Genomic DNA, 19946 nt, shown 5'->3' with positions numbered 1-19946 from the left:
TGGAAGAAATGATGAAGTCACAGAGCTGAACAGAAAATTTCAGAGGGCAGCTTGAGAAGACAACGCAAAATACCATAATGAAATGTGCAAAGACTTAGAGTTAACCAAACAAAAGCAAAAAAAGCAGAACACACTCAGCATATCTTAAACTAAAAGAACTGAAGAAAAAAAATCCAAGCCTCAAGTTGCAACATCAAACACTTCTATGGGGAAAATATTGAATGATGCAGGAAACATCAAAAGAAGGTAGAAAGAACGCACAGTCTCTTTGTGAAAAAGAACTAGTTGACATTCAGCCATTTCAAGAGGTAGCACCGGAGCACGAACCAATTGTGCTAAAGGAAAAAAGTTCAAGCTGCACTGAAAGCGTTAGCCCAACACGAGGTGGCGGGGACTGATGGACTATCCACTGAGATGTTTCAACAAGCTGGGGAAGCAGCGGCAGCGCACACTGTTGTCAGGGGAGACCAGCCTCGGGAAGAAGGAGACCACGCTTGGTAAAGTGGAGAGGCAGCGCCAAAGTGGAAGGCCCTCATTAGGACGGGCTGACACAGTGGCTGCAACAATGGGCTCAAACATAAGAACAACTGTGCGGATGGATGGTGGCGGAGCAGGCGCTGATAGTCCTGTTGTACAGAGGGTCGCTACGGCTCAGAAATGAGTCCAGAGCATCTAACCACAGTAGCAACAGAGTTCTGCACCAAGAGGGTCCCATGAGCAAACACATTTGGGAATGCCCCATCCTGTAGCTCCCACTGGGGCTGCAGAGTGATCATGGAAACATTTCTGTGTTTGTAAATGTTTAACTTCCTTAAGCCCGATGTTTCCCGATCTAATTTGGCCATGGGACTTTTTATTCACAACCACAATTAACCTCTCAAAGGACTTTGCTGCTTAGGAGAAAACTGTTTGGCACATGCTTTCTCTGCCTTCATCTTATATGCCAATGAATAACAAATGAGAGTGAGCAAGGGAGATAGGAATAGATCCCTCTGGTTGTAGTTGGGGGTGGGGAGGCCGCAGTAATGGTGGGGAGGACAATCATGGTTTTGTAGAATACATATTAGGCTTAGATACAGAAGGTCTGTGACTTAGTTTTACTTTTTGTCACGGGATTAGTATCTGTTGTTGGATCAATCACTTTACGTGGCTTCAACCTCTGATCTTGACACATAACAGAACACCCATCCGCGATCCTTTGGAACTGCCAGCCAGGGAGGATTTAGGACTAGGCTGAGTCATTCAGTTACATTCTCTTGAGAATTCCAGTTGAGTAACACATCATGGAAGCTTGGACTGGAAAGTCAGGTGGAGTCAGGGCTAGCCATCTGTACCAGGGAGAGCCAAAACCACATCACAGAAGCCAAGCGCCTTGCAAGGAAGCCAAGAAGGACAGAGTGTGGAGATTCAGAGGGAAACAGGGACGGGCGGCCATGGGAAGCAGACACCAAGAAAGAGGATGCTCAATGATCTTCCAGTTTCGGTGGGTCTACCTGAATTGTATGAAATTTTATCTCAGAGACGTCCCTAGATCCTTTCAATAAAATCTTCTTTTTCTTTGATCTAGTATGAGGGTGTTTCTGTTATGAGCCACTGAAGCAACTTACCCCAAACAGTTTGTTAGCTACTTATGTAAGACAAGGAATGATTAGAGTACTCTTCATCTGATCCACCTCTTTCATAAGAGAAGCAATGAAAATCACTCAAATAATCTTGATTTGTAAGTGAGGGGCTCCTACTAAAGTGCTAGACATGGTGAACATGAGCAATAGCAGCACAGGGTTCTGTGTCAGTGAGAGACAGAGGTACAGATAAAGGAACAGACTCAGACCCAACACACACGCTCGCTCCCTTCTCGCCACCTTTCTGCTCCACAGAGAGCGCTCTTCTTTCTGCCATCTTCCCCCTTCCAACCCATTCCAGGCCCATTACACCTCGTCACTTCACTACTCATGAGGTGCCACTTGCTTGTTGCCTCAAGTTCAAATGAAAAAAAAAAGGAATATAAAAGTAACAGTGACTTGATTTTGAAAGCATCATTTGAAATGAATATAGAGGTCTAGGTTTTTTAAGTCCTCTTTCAGAGCAGTAGGAGGCCCGTGATGGTGCGAATTACTATTATCTAAGGACCCCTGGTGCTGTCGGTGTTACGTGTTGGTCTGCATCGGCAAGGCTGTCAGTTCCAAACCACTTCCTGCTCTGAGGGATAAAGACAGGGCTTTCTACTCCTGTCCACAGTTAATGTTTGGGAAACTCACAGGGGCAATTCTACCCTGTCCTGTAGGCTTGCTACAAGTTGGTCTCGACTTAATAACCGTGAGTTTGGTTTTTGGAGTTTCAGATCACTCACTAGTGCCTTAAACTCTGGAGATGATGTTGTGGTTATTAGGTGCTGCTTCCAGTTCTTAACAGCCCGGTGTACACCAGGAGGAAACGTTGCCAGTCCCAAGATAGAGGTCTGAAGATAGAGGTTTGCAATTCCTGAGACACGAATTCCAGAAACTCCAGCACTCTATGACCCTAAAATCCCAAAGAAATGTTTTGAAGTGAACACCAGAAACAATGGAAGTCTGGGCTTAGCTGCTAACGGAAAGGTCAGTGGCTGGAACCCACAAGCCACTCCACAGCATCCGTGCAAATGTACAGCACCAGGAACAGATGCTACCTACGGGTAGCTAGGAGTCAGAATTGATGTGACACCAGTGGAGTTTTGTCCCTGTGTTTGAGTAGGTGGATAATGCCCAGGGATGTCATAAGAAGTCTTTTATGTAGAATGGCCCAAGTCTATATCACAAAATGAGCAATCAATGGGTTTTGGGGATTATTATTTAGAAGGAACTTCTCATTCACTGTCGTTGACTCATGGAGACCCTATAGGACTGAGTAACTTTTACCCTATAAGAAAGGGTTAAAAAAGCGGGGGTGTTAAATCGCCCCTGTGTGTTTCTGACACTGTAACGCTTTATAAGAGTAGAAAAATCCATCTTTCATCCACAGAGCAGCGGGTGGTTTCAAACTCCAGACCTTGCAGATCGTAGCCCAATGCATAACCACTACACCACCGGGCTCCTGTGCCACAAAAGGGGCAGCATCACACTCAGGAGGCAGGAAAGAAGAGCAAATGGAAATGATAGACACAAGGAGCAAGTGGGGACAAGTGATCCATTGTGGGGATTACAATCGAAGTCATGAAACAAAATGTGTATATGAACCATTAAAGAGAAAAACCAGTTTGCTTTGTAAACTTTCACCGAAATCTAATAAAAATTTAAAAAGTGACAGTGACAAAATGCAGACTGGTGTAAGGTGTCATAAGATGGGAAATGAAATACGTCCTCCTTACACTCCAATCTTCCAGTGTTAGAATTCTATGACCTGTCTCCTTTAAATCTGAGATTTAATAAGCATGCCACCAAATTAAAGAAAGAAAGGAAACTGCTACTGGGCAGGTCTATTGCTATGAGTTGAAATCAACTCAACGGAACCTCACGACAAGAAGCAGCAAATGGAATGTGAGAGTTGCTAACAGGGCATGCCTGCCCATTGGTTCTTACAATTGTATTGTTTGCTGTCTCACAGAGACCATGGCCCAGCAGCAGAGAGATGCAGATACCTGACAAGAAGGCTTGTGGACCAATTCCAAAGCAATCTGAGAATTCAAGCCCTTCACTTGTTTTCCACATAAGAAAGCAGTGTGGATCACTCATTGGTCTCTTTTCTGTCCTGGAAAAAAATGTTCATGTCCATCACGACAAGGTACAAACGAGCTTCTGTTACTAAACTAACGTCAGGGACCAGGAAGAAGAATGGAGAGCAATCCAAGTGGCCTTGGTTCTGGCTGTGGCGACCCTATTCCCGGTGGTTTCTTCAACATGAGCACTAGAAAACAAAGCAGGGGGGACGGCAAAGGCCCTTGCTTGTCCAGCCTGATTGGGGAAAGGCATTCGCAAACCACTTTATCCCGCTGCTGGCCAGCGTCCTCCCCGCAGCCCAGAGGCAGAGTTACAGTTAGCAGGCTATAGGGGACCTAGTCATCAGATGTTTGCTTGTCACAAAAGAAGCCTGGGGCACTGGGCCGGACACACTGGGGGCTCAAAAAATACTGCTTAACCTCAGCCAACTGGGAAGTCTGTCCATAGAAATGCAAACGATTGCTAAAATACCAGCTTCTCGAACTCTGTAGCCATTGTAGTACATTGGTTGTATATCGAACACCTAGTCTGAACCTTGAATTATTCATTCTTTAAGTCAGATCATTCTTTGCTTGGGCGGGGACCATCTTGTGCATTGTAGGCTGTTCAGCATTCCTCACCTCCATCCACTAAATGCCAATAACACCCCTCTACCAAGCAAAAATCCTCCAGAAATTGAAGAGGAAAAACGTGTCCCCTGAGGGGGCAAAGTTGCCCACACTTGAGAACTCCTTGTCTAGTCTGTGTGCTCATGACATGTACCAGAAGAAGTGAGATTATATTTGCTCCCTGATCTTTTATGGAAGCAGGGCCTTGGTGGCAAGGTGGGATATGCTTTAGGCTGCTAACCACAAAGTCAGCAGTTCAAAACCACCAGCTAGTCTGAGGGAGAAAGATGAGGCTTCTCACACCTGTAAAGAGTTACAGTCTCCAAAAAGCCACAGCGGCAGTTCAACCTACGTCCTATCGGGTCAATGTGAGTCAGAATTGACTCAATGGAAGTAAATTTGGTTTAGGGAATGTTGCTTGGTTTACATGCTGACATAATTAGATTATCTGGATCAGGTCTTTCTGTCTCATTTTCTCTGGATAGTCTCATAGAATTGGAGGTGGGGATGCTTTCTAGATAGATCTGTGTTAGTTATTAAAAAAAACAAAACTTATTTCCCCCTTCCAGAAAACTCACTGCCGTCAAGTGAATGCTGACTCATGGAAACCCTGTAGATTGTAATAGACCTGCTCCTGTGGGATTTTGAGGCTATAAATCTTTACTAGAGCAGAAAACCTTCTCTGTCCCAAGAGGAGTGCCTGGTCGGTCCAAGCCGTTGCCACACACTACACCACGTGGGCTCCTTCTGCCCCTTGTAAACCAAACACTAAACTCACTGCCATCGAGTCAATGCGGACTCATAGTGACCTTCTAGGACAGGGAATGACCGGCCCTGTGAGTTTTCAGACCGGAACTGTTACCAGGAGCAGAAAGCCTTAGGGATAGACCTGTCCCTAAGTTGAAAATGACATGTCTGAGTCCAGAAAGAACCTTTCTGGCTTATTAGAAACCACCTTTATTGGTTTGGCGCGCACTCTTGGAACCTTAGCAATACAACTCCGTGCTCATACAAAAGTCCTCGTCTGCCAGATGTTCCCCCTCCCTCGGCTTTGTTTTTATTTACTTCCTATTTATGTTAACAGTATCAGGCAGATACCAGCACAGGATGCCAAACCGGGCTGGTTCCGTAATACTTGCCCTTCAGAAGCACTGAACGGTCCTGAGTTGTCTCCCAGACTGCAGAAATCAGTAGCCCTTTTTAAACTCGAAGGCGGAGGCACAGTCTTCAGCGTTTGTCCTTTCTTAAAACAAACCATTAGAAACGGAGAGTTCTGCCCTAAGCCCAGCCCAGTGGGCAACCAGCTTGGAAATGACTATGCACCCATGTCTCACCGTGAGAAATAATTTATGACAAATAAAGCTCATGAAAAATTATAATTTCATTCGTGTTGCTACAGGTAGACCTTCATGCTTTAAAAAAAAAAAAGTGGGCTGGTAACATTTTTCTAGCTCCCTTGCAGTGGGGAGCTCGGCGGGCGCCCTTACCTCTCCTCCAGTGCATGGGAAAGGGCTGGAGTATCTAGACGTGCACAGAGCGCCCTTCTTGACAGTGTCATCTTCCAGCCCAAACGTAGCCGAGCAGTTGGCAGCAAAGTACTTGTAAGGCTTCCATGTTTTCCCAAAGTCCTGGGACCGGTCCAGGACCATGGCTGCTGGCCGGGAGGACTTAAACACCATAATGAGGTGAGTGAAGTAGAATTCAGCTTCTAGGTCCAGCTGGATCCTTTCTCGATGTACACCCTCTGCAGACTGCCACCACGTGCGGGGGAACCTGAAGGACGAGTCTGCCATGGCAGCTGGCAGGTGAGCCAGGTGAGGATGGGCAGCGTTGCATTTGTCACACTGGGGCTGCCGACAGGTCAGGTCGGCATTCTCGCTGTAGAAGCAGTAGAGTTGAGTGGCGTTCTGGCCACAGGTGGTGTCTGCCCAGAGTTTTCGGCCTAAAGCCAGATTTCCCATCCGAGGGTGACAGGCTTTTTCACATCGGGAACTGGCGCCCACTACTCCACTGAGTCCTAAGGAAAGGAAAGTACATGGTTACTTGAAACCCTCTGGAAAAATCCCTCAACTCATCTTTTACAGCCACGGTGGTCAAGTCATTGGGGTGCTAAGCGCCTCTCACTCAGTCACTGCCATTGAGTCACTGCTGACTCAGTGACCTCCTTGGGTTTCCGAGCCTGTTACTGTGTATGGGAGTAGAAAGTCTGGACCATGCAGATCGCAGCCCAAGGCGTAACCTCTACACCGCCAGGGATCCTAGGCCTTAGCACTTAAGACTTTCAATAAAAGGGAAATGCCGCTAACTTAGAGCACGGACGGCATTCTAGACGTATGTTGCATTTGTGTGTACAAGCGTGTGTGTTTGTTTGCGTTTGAGTTTATGTCCAAAAGTCGAATTGACTTAAGACAAAATGAAATTACTGGAGGATGGAAACCTCAAGACCTGGATTATTGGCTTCATAACCACTTGGATCAGGAAGACCTTCAACAGAATCATCTATTGGCCTGAAACGTTTTTAGTACCATTTCATAAACACTTCCTGTATTCACAATGTAATTATTTGTCTTTGAAGTCCTGACTTAGCTAACACCCCCCAAAAAAAAACTAGTGTTGAGAAAATCACCTAATTTAGTCTCTCAAATATAATTTGAGTCCTTAGCATCATCCAGTAGGTTGGTGTGGGAGGAGAATGCACGTAGGAGGGTTTGTACAACTCTCTTTTCTTTAGGTTTTTAGGCCTGTGAAGTGATAAAATCCCTGGGGGGTGGGGAGGGTGGAAACTGAGATGTTTAATAGATATACAATAGATGGCATTTAAGGGAATACAACAAGAGACCACGGCCGCTCAACTGTATAAGATCCATTTCTAATATTAAGTAAATATAGCTGTGGGAAGGGGACAGAAAAAGAACAAAAGCAGACAGTTGAACGATGGATCGACACTGACATCCATGGGCGCAGGCATAGGGGCGGTTGTGAGGCTGGCCCAGGACCGTGCAGTGTTTGCTTCTGTTGTGCATGGGCTCACATGGCACCAAACAACAACTGCCAGATGGCAGAAGAGCTTCTTTTACATGCTCTCTGCCTCTGGAGTGCGTCTCCCTATGACAGTTACACAGTAGTAACCTGTTCGCTTCACAGGAGCATGTTTGGTCTGGCAGCCACTAAGAGCACCTTCTTAAAAGAAACTCCCTCTTCTGCCCAGACAAAGGTGGGACACACCAAAGGACTTCAAATAATAAACATCACTCACTTCATTAGCATGCTGACTACACATTTTAATCCTTTCACTGAGGTCCGTCATTTCTGATATGAAGACTTTAAGTAAAATCATCTATTTTTGGAAGGTGTAACAGGGAGAGGTGGGGGAGGGAAAAGGAAGTCAACCCCCAAATTCTGGCTAATTGAATGTTTCTGCTTCTGAAGAGGTGGGGGGGGGGGGCGGAACACCTCTGAAGTGCCCTCACTGTACTGTGAGAGGGAGCCAAATGACCACCTGGACCAACCCACACAGGCACTTTTCATCCCCTCATTGACAACCACACAGCCTCTGGACCAAAACGAGGAGCTTCCTTGGGCACTTTTGATTTGTAAATGCCATATTGCAGCGTGCAGGCTGCCTGTCGGCTTGCCATTGTTCTGATTGGCTGAGGCAACAGTTGCTGGTGGCCAGGATCACACAAACACACTATGACTCACCTGTAAGGCATCTGGGGGAAAATCATCTACTGCCCGTACAAGTATTTTTGACTTGAAACACTTGCTTTGTGATATTTATTTACAACCTCTTGATTGCTTGCGTGTTTCTGCCCTAGCCTGGTTTGAAAACGTGGCAGGTTTTTTAACGTTCACTTTCTGCTTGTGGGGGTGGGGGTGGGGTGGGGCTGGGGCTGGGGGGGGGGTGGGAAAACCCTGCCTACGTGCAGAGATGCCCGAGTAGGAAGAATAGTCCAAGTCAAATCTCAGCGTCTATCGGCTCCTTGGAGGCAGCGGGGAGGGGGTGGGGGTGGGGGGAGTTTAGGATGTGCTCTTACATTCCTCTGAAGTCATAATACCCTTGGGAAAAGATTTGAGCCAGGTAAATAATTCATGAGCAAAGTATTTGAGGGTCCCCCAAGAGAGTTTGACATCCAGGCACAGCCACGATGCTCCTAGGAACCCCACTGCTTTGAGATGCAGGCTCTTAGGCAGGGCGAGTGGCGTCCGCGGCTCTGCGGGGCAGCGACGAGGAGGCCGCGGGAAGAAATGCGTGACAAAGCCTTCAACTGCAGTCTGTTCTAACTCACACTTGCCGATCTCCAAAGCGGGGCTCTTCATGAGAGTGAGCGATGGGGGCCGAATCCCTTTCTTTCTTCCTCACATAGAGACGCAGGTGCCAACCAGGGGACCCGCAAGAGCGAGGGAGGGGCACAGGAGGGGCACGGGAATTCAGAACGGGCCAACGCCAGGCCAAGGCGAAGAAAGCCAAGCCGGCCGGGAGTGGGAGGGATGGGGCATCTGACGACGCCTCTGCTGGTCATCCACTGACCGAGACCAGGAGCAGACCCGCCTCCGACCTCCCGCGGAGCCTCGGCCAGGGTACCAGATCCCTAGGGGCGGCCAGCTGCCCCGGGCAAATCCAGGGTGAGATCCCCCTACAGTGCGGGGTCTCGGGCGTTCCAGCCGCTCCCCAGTGGGAAGGCTTTCCCTCCGCCCCAGGTGGCCCTACCTGGCTCCCCAGTAGTCAGCATGTGGCCGGGCCCGAAGGGGAGCCCTCTACCCAGAGGCCGGCCCCGGCCCACGCGCGCCCAGGGTCTCCGGGCCACCCCTCCCCATCATTCCTCAGGCCATGAAGTGCTGGGGGATGGCGAGCTGGGTCCTTTGTTCCCTGACAAAGTGGAAAGCCAGTATTTTTTTTTTCTTCTTTAAATCAGCCTAACCCTAGAAAACAACCATGGGCCGGGTGCCCCGGCTGGGCGCACCCAGGCGATGAGGTTATCCCAGGGCAGACGAATATGAGTCGCAACGCAAAACAAAACAAAACAAAAATCCCCCCTACGAGTCTTTATAACTGCGGAGCTTCGGGGAAAGGGGCTGGAACATGGCTACTCATTTCATCCCGAGAGCCCGGCTCTGCGCCCCGCACCCGGTCTCCCCTGCACCCGGCAGCCCGGGATGGGGAGCGCGGGCGCGAGGGAAGGACGGGGTGGGGGCCCGCCGCGTCACCACCCACCTGCGGCCACCGCCGAGCAGCCCCAGAGCAGCAGCAGCGGCGCGCAGCTCCCCATGGCCGGCCGGGGCGGGCGAGCTGCGATGGAGCGCCGGGCGTCCTCGGGAGGAAGCGGGGATCCGGCTGCCTTCCTCCGCCGGGGCCGTCAACGGGCGCCCGCAGCCGGCAGCCGGGAGCCGGGGCCGCGCGGGGCTCGGGGGCGACCCTCGGGCACCAGCCTGGCGGGGCGCGGGCACCTCGGGGACCCGCGAGCGACCGTGCGAGCTCCGAGGCGAGACGCCCGCAGCCGCTGAACTTGGCGAGACCTTTCACTTCCCGACCGCCGCCGCCGCCTGCGCGCCCTCGCCGGCGTTGACCACCTCGTCCGGCCGCCGCGCCGCGGTCCCGTGCTTCTCCGCGGGCAGTTCCATGGGATGCATTTTTATATTGCACCGACGCCGCGGCGCTCCGGTGCCAGCCCTCCTCCCTCTCGCACCTCCACCCCTTCCTCCCGCCCGCCCCCTCTCCGCCCCCCCCCCCGCCCCGCGCCTGACAGCCTGGGCGCTGGAGTCCGCGCCGCCCAGTCCGCTGCGCCGCCGCCGCCCCGGGAGGGGTCCGGGCGCCCGCAGGGGTGGCCCCCGCCGCTGGCAGCCCGCCGGCTCGCCCTTCTCAGCCCTGCTGCCCGGCGGTCCCCTTGGCCCCCAGGTCCCGCACGCGCCCCTCCGGGCTCAAGCTCTGCATCTCCTGCGAGACCCCCTCGATGCCTTCCCGCGCCCACAAGGCCTTCCCTGGGGAACGATCTCCCACCTTCTCCCGCAACATTCCTGAGAGCAGTTGACTCTCCCTTGATCAGGTCGGGGCTTGCCAAGGGGCTTAAAAAATGGCGAAACAGGCTAGCGCCTACTTCCTACACACTCGCTTTTCTCCGGAGTGCCCCCACCCGGGGACAGAACCCCCACCCCAAACACACACACACACACACAACACACACACACACACACACACACACACGGCACAGTCCCAGGATCAACAAGAGCTCACTCAGCCTTTGGGGTGGGGGGGGGGCAGTGGGGTAGCGCATATTGATTGAACAATCAGTACCTGCTCTATCCTAGGATGTACTCGAAATTGATTTCTACTCACGGGTTTCCAAGACTAGAACTTCTGATGGATAGAGAGCCTCTCCTTTCTCTGCAGAGTGGCTGGTGGTTTTGAACTATTGACCTGATGATTAGCAATCCAAGGCCTAACCACTGTGCCACCAGGGCCCCTTTTTGTTTAAAAGGTGGCCCCTAATTCAAATTCAAGATCCTCAAACCAGAGGGGAGGGGAGGGAGTCCACAAGATTAGCTGATGGACAGCTTCACATCACTGTACAGAGGCAAGGGCCTAACCAAAGGGAACCACTAGTCCTGCTAAGCCCTGTGGGTCAGTCTGGGTAGACTAGAGAAACAAATGCACAGAAGTCCTATGTATATAAGAGAGAGTTTTATATAAAAGGTAAGGAACTCCCATGTATATAAGACAGAGTTTTATATAAAGGGTAAGTGTACATTCAGAAAGCATCCCAACCCAGTGCTTCCCAAGCCCGTAAGTCCGACATTAGCCCATATGTCCGACAACATCCAACAAAGTTCTCCTCAATCTCACAAAACACACACAACGACGCTCACTGTAGGAGGAAAGCCTAATCAGTGAGCATGGTAAGCATCTCAGCGCTGGCAGGGGTCTCCACACTACTGTTCCAGCACCCAGGACTGCATCAGGGTAGGTCCTTGTGGCTTCTCCCCAGGGATATTTCACAGGAAGTAAGCCTTGCCATCTGAAGCAGGGAACTGGCTAAGGCAGTTGCACTCTAGTCCAACCATCAGAGAGCAAGAGACCCGAGAACTAGAAAGGCGAAGCTCACCAGCCACTTATCTCTCCACCCTTTGGTCAATCCCACATGTGTTTATCGACCAGGTTGGCACAATACACCTTAACTATCTCACCCTGTCTCCCAACAGAGTGTGCTGTGGAGTTAGGAAATAACTCGCAGGAAGCAATTTAGTTAACAACTACAAGCAACTAATTGTGGGCATTATGGAAAGCCATGAAAGAGCTCTTGAGTCTGGGGGCTCTTGATGGTTGGGGGTTATGGGGGAAGAATTTTTCATCACACATGTACTTGTCACCTGGGGACACAGTTAGGGAATCTGACAAAAGTTGAATAGAAAGCAATGTTCTGTCTTGCCAAGTTAATTCTGTGCTTCTGAATAGGTTCCAAAAACACACAACTTACTTTACAGAGACCAGTTGTGTGTGAGAGAGAGTTGTAAAGCGCCGTTTCCTACTCATTCATTCATTTATTTACTTCAGAGTCTACTAGATTTAGGTACAGCACTCCATTTCTCACTGTGAATTTTAGAAGCATTTAATATCTGTACCAATCATGCGTTCGCTTGACTGCCTGTTACTGGTTCTGTTTTCCTCTAAGGAGACAGCGTGGTTCATAATGGTAGGCCAGTCTTTCATATTTAGTCTACACAAAATGTGATTGTTTTTCTTATATTCTTGACATGATTTTTCGCTGTGAACTCCTGCTAGGGGTTCAGCGAATGTTAGGGATGTGTTTTCAAAGAGATACTGTTAAAATTAGTGTTATGTTGACAATAGGAACTAAGGAGAAGCCAGTGAAATCAGAATGACTCCCCATGTTTAAGGGGACCTGTGCATTCAATGCCAATACTTTACATCAGAAACAGCACAGGAGAGAAAAGCAATCATAGGTCTAATTTATATTTCCATATGAATTTCATAGAAGATCCTATCTATCCAGGGAAAGTATACCTCTATGAATAAGTCAAAATGGAGTGCTACAAATCAGATAAACTGTTTTTTAAAATACTTTTATTGGGGGCTCTTACATATCTTATCATAACCCATATATTCATCCAGTGTGTCAAGCACATTTGCCCATATGCCGCCATCATCATTTTCAAAGCATTCTCTTCCCACTTGAGCCCCTGATATCAGCTCCCCATTTCTTCCCCCTCCCTTGCCCACTCACCTTCCCTCATGAACCCTTGATAAGTTACAGATTATTATTTTCATATCTTACATAATCCTCTCTCACCCCTCACCCACTTTTCTGCTGTTCGTCCCCCTGAGAGGGAGTTATAGGTTGGTCCTTGTGATTGATTCCCCCTCTCTCTCACCCCCTCCCCAATCCTCCTGGTATCTCTACTCTCATTGTTGGCCCTGGGGGTGGGGGGCAGTATCTATCCTGGATTCCCTGTGCTGTGGGCTCTTGTCTGTAGCAATGTGCATGTTCTGGTCTAATCTTGTTTGTAAGGTAGAATTGAAGTCATGATAATGGGGGGAAGGAAACACCAAAGAACTAGAGGGAGGTGGTGTGTTTCATCAGTGCTATACTGCACTCTGACTGGTTCATTTCTTCCCTGTGACCCCTTGTAGGGGGATGTCCAATTATCTACAGATGGGCATTGAGTCTCCACTCCTTGCCTCCCCCCCCTCAATTCACCTTGGTATGATTTTGTTCTGGGTCTTAGATGCCTGGTACCTGATCCCATCGACACCTCATGGTCACACAGGTTGGTGTGCTTCTTCCATGTGGACTTTGTTGTTTCTGAGCTAGATTGTTTATCTTCAAGCCTTTAAGACCCCAGACACTATATCTTTCCATAGCCAGGCATCATCAGCTTTCTTCACCACATTTACTTATGCACCCATTTTGTCTTCCATGATCATGTCAGGTGATGCAACACAAAATGACGGGTTGTTAGAACAGAATGTTCTTGTGTTAAGGGATTACTTGAGTCAAGACCCAATGTTCATCTGCCAGCATAATTCTTAACATATAGATATGAGTACATAGTTCTATTCCCCTCTTGCTATATATATATTTATATATGTACATGCCTGTAGTTAGACCTCTATATGTCCTTTGCCTCCTGGTTATTTCCTCTATTTCCTTTTATTTTCCTCTTTTCCCACCATCATACTCAGCCTTCATTCGGGTTAGGTAATTCCTTGCTGCTATATTGCCCTTGTTTAAACCCTACTAAGCATCCTACACCCTTCTCTCCATTGATTTTAGTTCACTTGTTGTTCTCTTCTCCTTAGGTTAGTCCTCCCCACTTTGCTTTCTCCAACCTCCCCTCCTCCCATATCCCCCCAGAATCACTGGTCCAATTCTTTTCATCTTCAAATTGTTTATCCCACTATCTTATCTAGATAGACATGCAGATATATTAATAAGGGCAAACACCTGGCAAAGCCAGCTCAAACAAAGGAAGTCAAGACCAACAAACCAATGACAACAACAAAAAGAAAGCCACTGACAACAATGGAAAGGCCTATAAATAGTTCAAGTTGGCCTATACAAGTACTTTCCAGTTGAGTTTGATGTGGTGCCACACTCTGTCTCCAAAGTCTATTTTTGGTGTTCCCTGGGGATTTCATCACTTTGCTCCCCTTGCTGCTCTGTTGCATGCCCTTAGTGTTTTGCCCCAGCATGATGGGGTCAGATTGTGCACAATTCCTGCACTGCGTCTCCATTATTGTCCCCCACAGTACTATGGTTTAGTGAGGGATGTGTGTCTCCTGGTGTCTCATTGGGGCCGACTCTATGGTCCTCTGCTCTGAGCAGGAACATTGTCCTCAGGCTTGGTGGGCCAGGACGTCTTCTCCTCCCTCTCCACCCCTTTTCATTTATCCTGTGTGCTCTAATCAGACGTGCCCCTCTCCCCAAGCTGTAGCCCAGTGTATTCTTCTGGGGGAAGGTGGGGGTATCCACATAGTTGGGATTGGGGTGGGCCCCACAGACCTCTCTATTGGTTCCCTGGTACATGCCAGTATGTTGTATTCATGTCTTGGCCCAATGAGTTGAAACCTGGTCTCTCTCTCTCCCTCTCTTGTGGAGATATAAGCAATACCCTCCCCTTGGGTGGGTTAGTGCCCTGCTCCCCCACCCTACTCATGACTTTTTCCCCTCTTTCTTTTTCCCTCTCCTGTATGCATCCCTGGATGGGTTTGGCTCCTGCCATGGTGTGGACATCACCCCAGGGATGTATGTTTATAGTTCGCTTTTCCCCTATGCCCCCCTTTTTTGGTTGTTTTAAAGCTGACCTCAGTGGACTCATGTTGTACTTGTCCGTTTATGCTTGGTTTACTTCACTTAGCATGATTTCCTCCAGTTCTTCCCATGTGGCAATGTGCCTCGTGCATTCATTGCTGCTTTTTAGCGATGTGTAGTACTCCATTGTATGTATGTACCACAGTTTTTTGATCCATTTGTCTGTTGATGGAATTTTGGGTTGTTTCCAACTCCTTGCAATTGTGAACTGTGCCGCGATGAGCACTGGAGCATAGATGGCTGGCCGTGTTTTGTTTCTTGTCTCTTCTGGGTATGTGCCCAGTAGGGGGATTGCTGGGTCGTATGGCAGTTCAATTTCTATCTGTTTTAGATATCGCCAAATCGTTTTCCAGAATGACGGCACATACCTACAGGTCCATCAGCAGTGCACGAGAGTTCCTGTCTCCCACAGTCCTTCCAGCACTTGTTGCTTTCTGATTTCTTGAATTGGGCTACCTTTGAGAGTGGTAGGTGGTATGTCATAGTTGTTTTAATTTGCATTTCTCTTATGGCTAATGATCGGGAGCATTTTATCATGTTTAGTGCCCATTCGGATTTCTGCACCTGTGAAACTTCTGTTTAGGTTCTTTGCCCACCTCCAGAGTGGGCAATTCGTTTTTTTCTTATTGTAAGCTTGCAAAGTATTGTAGATTTTAGTAATAAGGCCTTTGTCTGATGTGTCATTGCTAAATATGTTTTCCCAGTCTGTGGGCTCTCTTATTACTCTCTTGGTGGATTCTTTAAATGTACACAGGTTTTTAATCTTCAGTACATACCACTTGTCAGTTTGTGACTCCTCTGTATTTGTATCCCACACTATTTCGATAGCTTATGTATTCCCCGTGCCAAGGTTAGTGAAACTTTTATTAAACAACAACAACATCAGATCAAAAGGCAAAGCTAACGCTTCTTAACAGATTGTCCATTAGTCATTTCTGAATGCCATGTTTCCATGTCTCTAACTCTTCCCCTGAGGAATTCCGCACTTTGCCATTTACACCATGTCCGGACAGCAGTTTTGACATTCTGGCAAGACTCAAATCATGTTCCTTTGAAATGCTTTTTGAGTTTGGGGAACAAAAATGTCTGGGGGGACAAGATCAGGGATGTAGCATGGATGGGGTAAGGTTAATCAAGGAACTGCTTCTAGGACAGCCCTTATTACCTAAGAAGAATGAGCAAGTGCATTGTGATGGGGGGAAATCCTTAGTAAAATGTTCATGGTTTTTTCATACCACTGATATTTTCAATTTTCTTAAAACTTCTTACTAATAAATATCCATAATTATTTTGTGTGGTTTTTTTTAAGAAAAATCTGTCAAGAAGACCCCTTTAGTATCCCAAAGCACAGTTGCCACAATCTTCTGAGCTGACCTCTATGCCTTGAATTGAAATGCACACTTCGGGTCCTCTCAGAAGTCACTGTTCTGATTCTTTTTTAAAGGCACCCTAGCCAGGCCAAGACACGTGTATGGCTGAGAGAACTTGTCTATAACCATCCACTGCTTACAGAGACAGGTAGAAACAGGTGTTTGTCTGTTTGTTTGTTGTGATAAACACATGCATGTATGAACTGGGACCCCCGTAGCAATACTTTGTGATACATCTTGCTTAGTCATAAATATATTGCCTATAATTCTGTGGTTTTGAAAATTTCAGTAATGGATTAAGATGTTTAGAAAGAAATTGTGAACATTAGGAAGCTTAGCAAACTTACTGAATTTCAATAACTAATTTTCAAAAACCATATAACTGACAAATTCAAGCTAGAATACTACTGAACACTGGAAGAACAAAAAAGTAAGAGGGACTATTTGGCTCAGGAGCCAAGAGGTCATTGATTTGAGCAATTAATGGGGTTCCTAATGGATTCTGGCATATGGAGACCCAGAGGGACTTCAGGAAGTCTTGAGGCCTATTCCTCACACAATCAGGAATTGATAAGCACTCTGTTCAATGTTCAACCAGTCTTTTTTCTAAAATTCTCAATAATCAAAAGCCTCAAGAACAGCCCTTGGGGGCATGTTAACTTTCTTAGAAGGCGCATCTCTCTTCTAAGAAAAGTCCTGCTTATTTATGTTCATCTTCTGCAACTGTAGTAAGTCCAATTTCTTGTCCGATAGGTAGTCAAAAAATTGATGTGAATTTTCATTGTTCCTTTAACTATTCTCATCTCCCAGTGTTTATTCAATCATCCTTGTAGCATGATTCCCAAACTTTCAACCACCTAATCCATCCCTTTTCAGATCTACTTCCGCTTGTTGACATGGATCTCATAATGTGCCCCTAGAGCTCAACCCCAGCAATGTCAAATCAACCTAGAATAAAATGGGACTAATTTAACTAACCTTGGTCTAGGATTTATACGGCGTGCCTGAATTGTTCTCAGATGTGAACCGAGAGGTTAAAGGGTTGAGCCCACCCAGAGTTACCATGGGTAAAAGGCCTTGGGCATTACTTCTGAAATGTCCCAACCTTGAAAAACCCCCGCAGTCCAGTTGTCCTTGGACAGGAGTCACCTGGAGTTGAATTTCCCGCCAGGCTGCTCATTGTAGGGTTTACACAGTTGCCGACTTGAATTTTTCCATCAATCCTTTTGCCCAGTGTGTTCTTCCCCTTTGGTTTTCTGACTCCGAGTCTTTGCACATGTCATGTGGGGAGAGAGGGCTCCTGAACAAATCATCACAGGTCCGGTAGGCACAATTATACAGCAATAATAAGTCGAGATTTTAGTAAAGTCATAGAGAGCATGAGAGGTAGAGGAGAGATTGGAATAATGGAGTCAGACACAATTCATGGTAGCATGCTCACCTCAGCCCCACTTGGTGGTCCTCATGGGGGGAGCCTGGCCACGAGAGCAGGAGAGAGCCTCAACTTTATTGCTAACCAAGGGTTATATCTCCTTAGGGGGCATGATTACAGGTAACCACACATCACAGGAAGGGGCAGTACACATGGTAGGCACGGGATGTGTGATAGGTGCCTATCACAAGCATGACAGGAAGGGAATGAGCTAGGGGTGTGCGAATAGGAATGGGAAGGTCTAGGAGTAGGCATGTGACAAGATAGGTGGACCCTAGATTCATGATGGCAGCCTAAGCTTGGTCATCCTAAGGCTGGTTTGACCTCTCTGGTGTCTCCTACAAGGAAACAGACAACTACTATCCTTATCAGAAGGGAGTGGGCCCTACTTGCTGCGGGATAAACAGTGGTGTCCGCTTGACCTAGATGGCTGATAACCCTTAGGGAGAATAACCCTGACCTACTTCTGATGACCTCCAAGTGTATAGTCATTCCAAAGCAGCTAAGTTTGGCACATATTTGGGGGAGACAACTTGGGAGAAATCCTTCTGTTTCGCACAATGTCACAATTATAATTTACTTTGTTTTCTTGAGCTGCCCTTTTAACATTTTACGTTCATCTATTTTTTTCCCGATGCTCATATCTTTGACTTCATTTCTTCCAGTTGCTTTAGGTTCTTCACATTCAAGGGCAAGTTTCAGAGTCTCTCCTAACACCCGCTTTAGTTTTTCCTTTCTTTCTTGTATTTTGAAGACATTGTGCTTTCTTCATGTATGATCTTCATGACGTCATCCCACCGTGCATCGGGTCTTCTGTCATTAATGTTCTTGGGATGTTTTCTAAATTCAGGTGGGATAGACTCCAGGTTATACTGTGTTTCTTGACGTCATCCCACCATGCATCAGGTCTTCTGTCATTAATGTTTTGGGGATGTTTTCTAAATTCAGGTGGGATAGACTCCAGGTTATACTTTGTTTCTGATGGACTTGCTTTAATTTTTTCTAGCTTAATTCTGAACTCATACATGAACAATTGATGATGTGCTCCAGAGTCCTTTCAACATACTTAGTAGATATGTATTCTGAGCACTTGGACTACATGAAGAAGCACACAGCATCAGAATGGGAGGGAAGCTCCATAAAAGCTTGTTATATGCCAGTGACACAGCCTGGCTTGCAAAAGGCCCAGAGGACTTGAAGCACTTCCTAATCAGGACCAAAGACAACTGCGTCCGGTATGACTTATACTTCAGTAGAAACAAAACGAAACAGAAACCACCTCACAACTGGACCATAAGCCATTTCATGATAACTAAAGAAAAGATTGGAGCTGTCAAGAATTTCATCTTACTTTGTTCCACAATCAATAGCCACAAATTCAAGAAACCACGGGCCATAGTGAACTGGTCAAATATGCCATAAAATATGTTTTTAAAGTGCTAAATAAAAAAGAACAGCAGTCACGACACCTTAAGGCCTAAATTGCCCCTGACTTAAGTCACAATATTGTCAATTGCCTTGTATGCATGCAGAAGTTGGACAATGAATAAGGAATACCAGCGAAGGATTGATACCATTGTGGTCTCAGTGAAGAACAGTGAATATGCCATGGACTTCCAGGACAATGAGCAGATCTGCTTTGGAGAAAGTCCAACTGGGATACTCCTTGGAATGAAGGATGGAGACCCTTCATCTCATATGCTTTAGGCATGGGGTTAGGATGCACTGGTCCCTGGAGATGGACATCATGCTTAGTAGAGGGCTCCTACAGAGATGCAGCGAGCTCAAACTGAATGTCTTATCATTGGATTTCTCTTTTGACCCATGTTAAAGCTGTTTGCGTTCTTCTTCTTCTTTTTTAAGTGAAATGGAAATAGACATGGATTCAGCTTCTGGTGAATCCCTCCGGCCATGGACCAGGGATGTGCATAGCCTAACTCTCATGCAGAATGCACAGGCAAGTGGACGGGTGCAGCTGCAGTTTAGTTAAAAATGAGCAGTCTTTCATTTGACATCCCTTATGATCCACTTAAACGTGTTCTATTTTTAAAATATTTTCTGCACTCTTTTCTATTGAGGTTTTTGTCTGTTTTAATTTGTTATTCTTATTAGTTTTTTAAAAAATGATTTTCTCTATATGAAATCCAAAATAGGTGAATCTATAGAGATTGTAATTGGATCAGTGGTTCCTTGGGGGGATGGCAGAGGAGGTTGGGGAGAAACGGGGAGCTAATAATGATGAATCCAAGAATGAAGAAAATGTTCTAAAACCGACTATGGTGATGATTATACAACTCTCCTCGATTGAATTATTGAATTGCATGATGTGTGAATTTAACTACATGTCGCTAGATCTGTTGGGGGGAAAACATAGCCACAATTGTGAGGATCAGGCAGAAGTAGGCAAAGTTCTTTCTACTGTACATAGGGTCCCTGGGAGGTGAAACCAGCTAGACTGTACCCAATAACAGCTGAGCAACATTGCTGCATTCTCAAAATGAAGGAATCACGATGAT

General features: G+C 47.1%; 1 protein-coding gene across 2 annotated transcripts in view; it reads right to left on the bottom strand.

Moving 5' to 3' along the window:
* NTN4 (netrin 4) overlaps window positions 1–9946 on the bottom strand; it is a 135414-nt gene extending 125468 nt beyond the window's left edge. Inside the window, exons 1-2 of one of the 2 annotated variants that reach the window (XM_075551151.1) lie at window positions 9516–9946; window positions 5788–6317 (exon numbers count right to left, since the gene is read on the bottom strand). In XM_075551151.1, the coding sequence (XP_075407266.1) occupies window positions 5788–6317; window positions 9516–9570 (585 nt within the window). In that variant the 5' untranslated portion in view covers window positions 9571–9946. The remainder of the gene's footprint in view (window positions 1–5787; window positions 6318–9515) is intronic. The other variant, XM_075551152.1, reaches the window with a different exon arrangement.
* Between the last annotated feature and the right edge of the window lie 10000 nt (window positions 9947–19946).

The sequence above is a fragment of the Tenrec ecaudatus genome, chromosome 6, assembly GCF_050624435.1.
Source record: "Tenrec ecaudatus isolate mTenEca1 chromosome 6, mTenEca1.hap1, whole genome shotgun sequence".
NCBI classification, from domain to species: Eukaryota; Metazoa; Chordata; class Mammalia; order Afrosoricida; family Tenrecidae; genus Tenrec; species Tenrec ecaudatus.
This window is presented reverse-complemented; position numbering and strand designations above follow the sequence as displayed.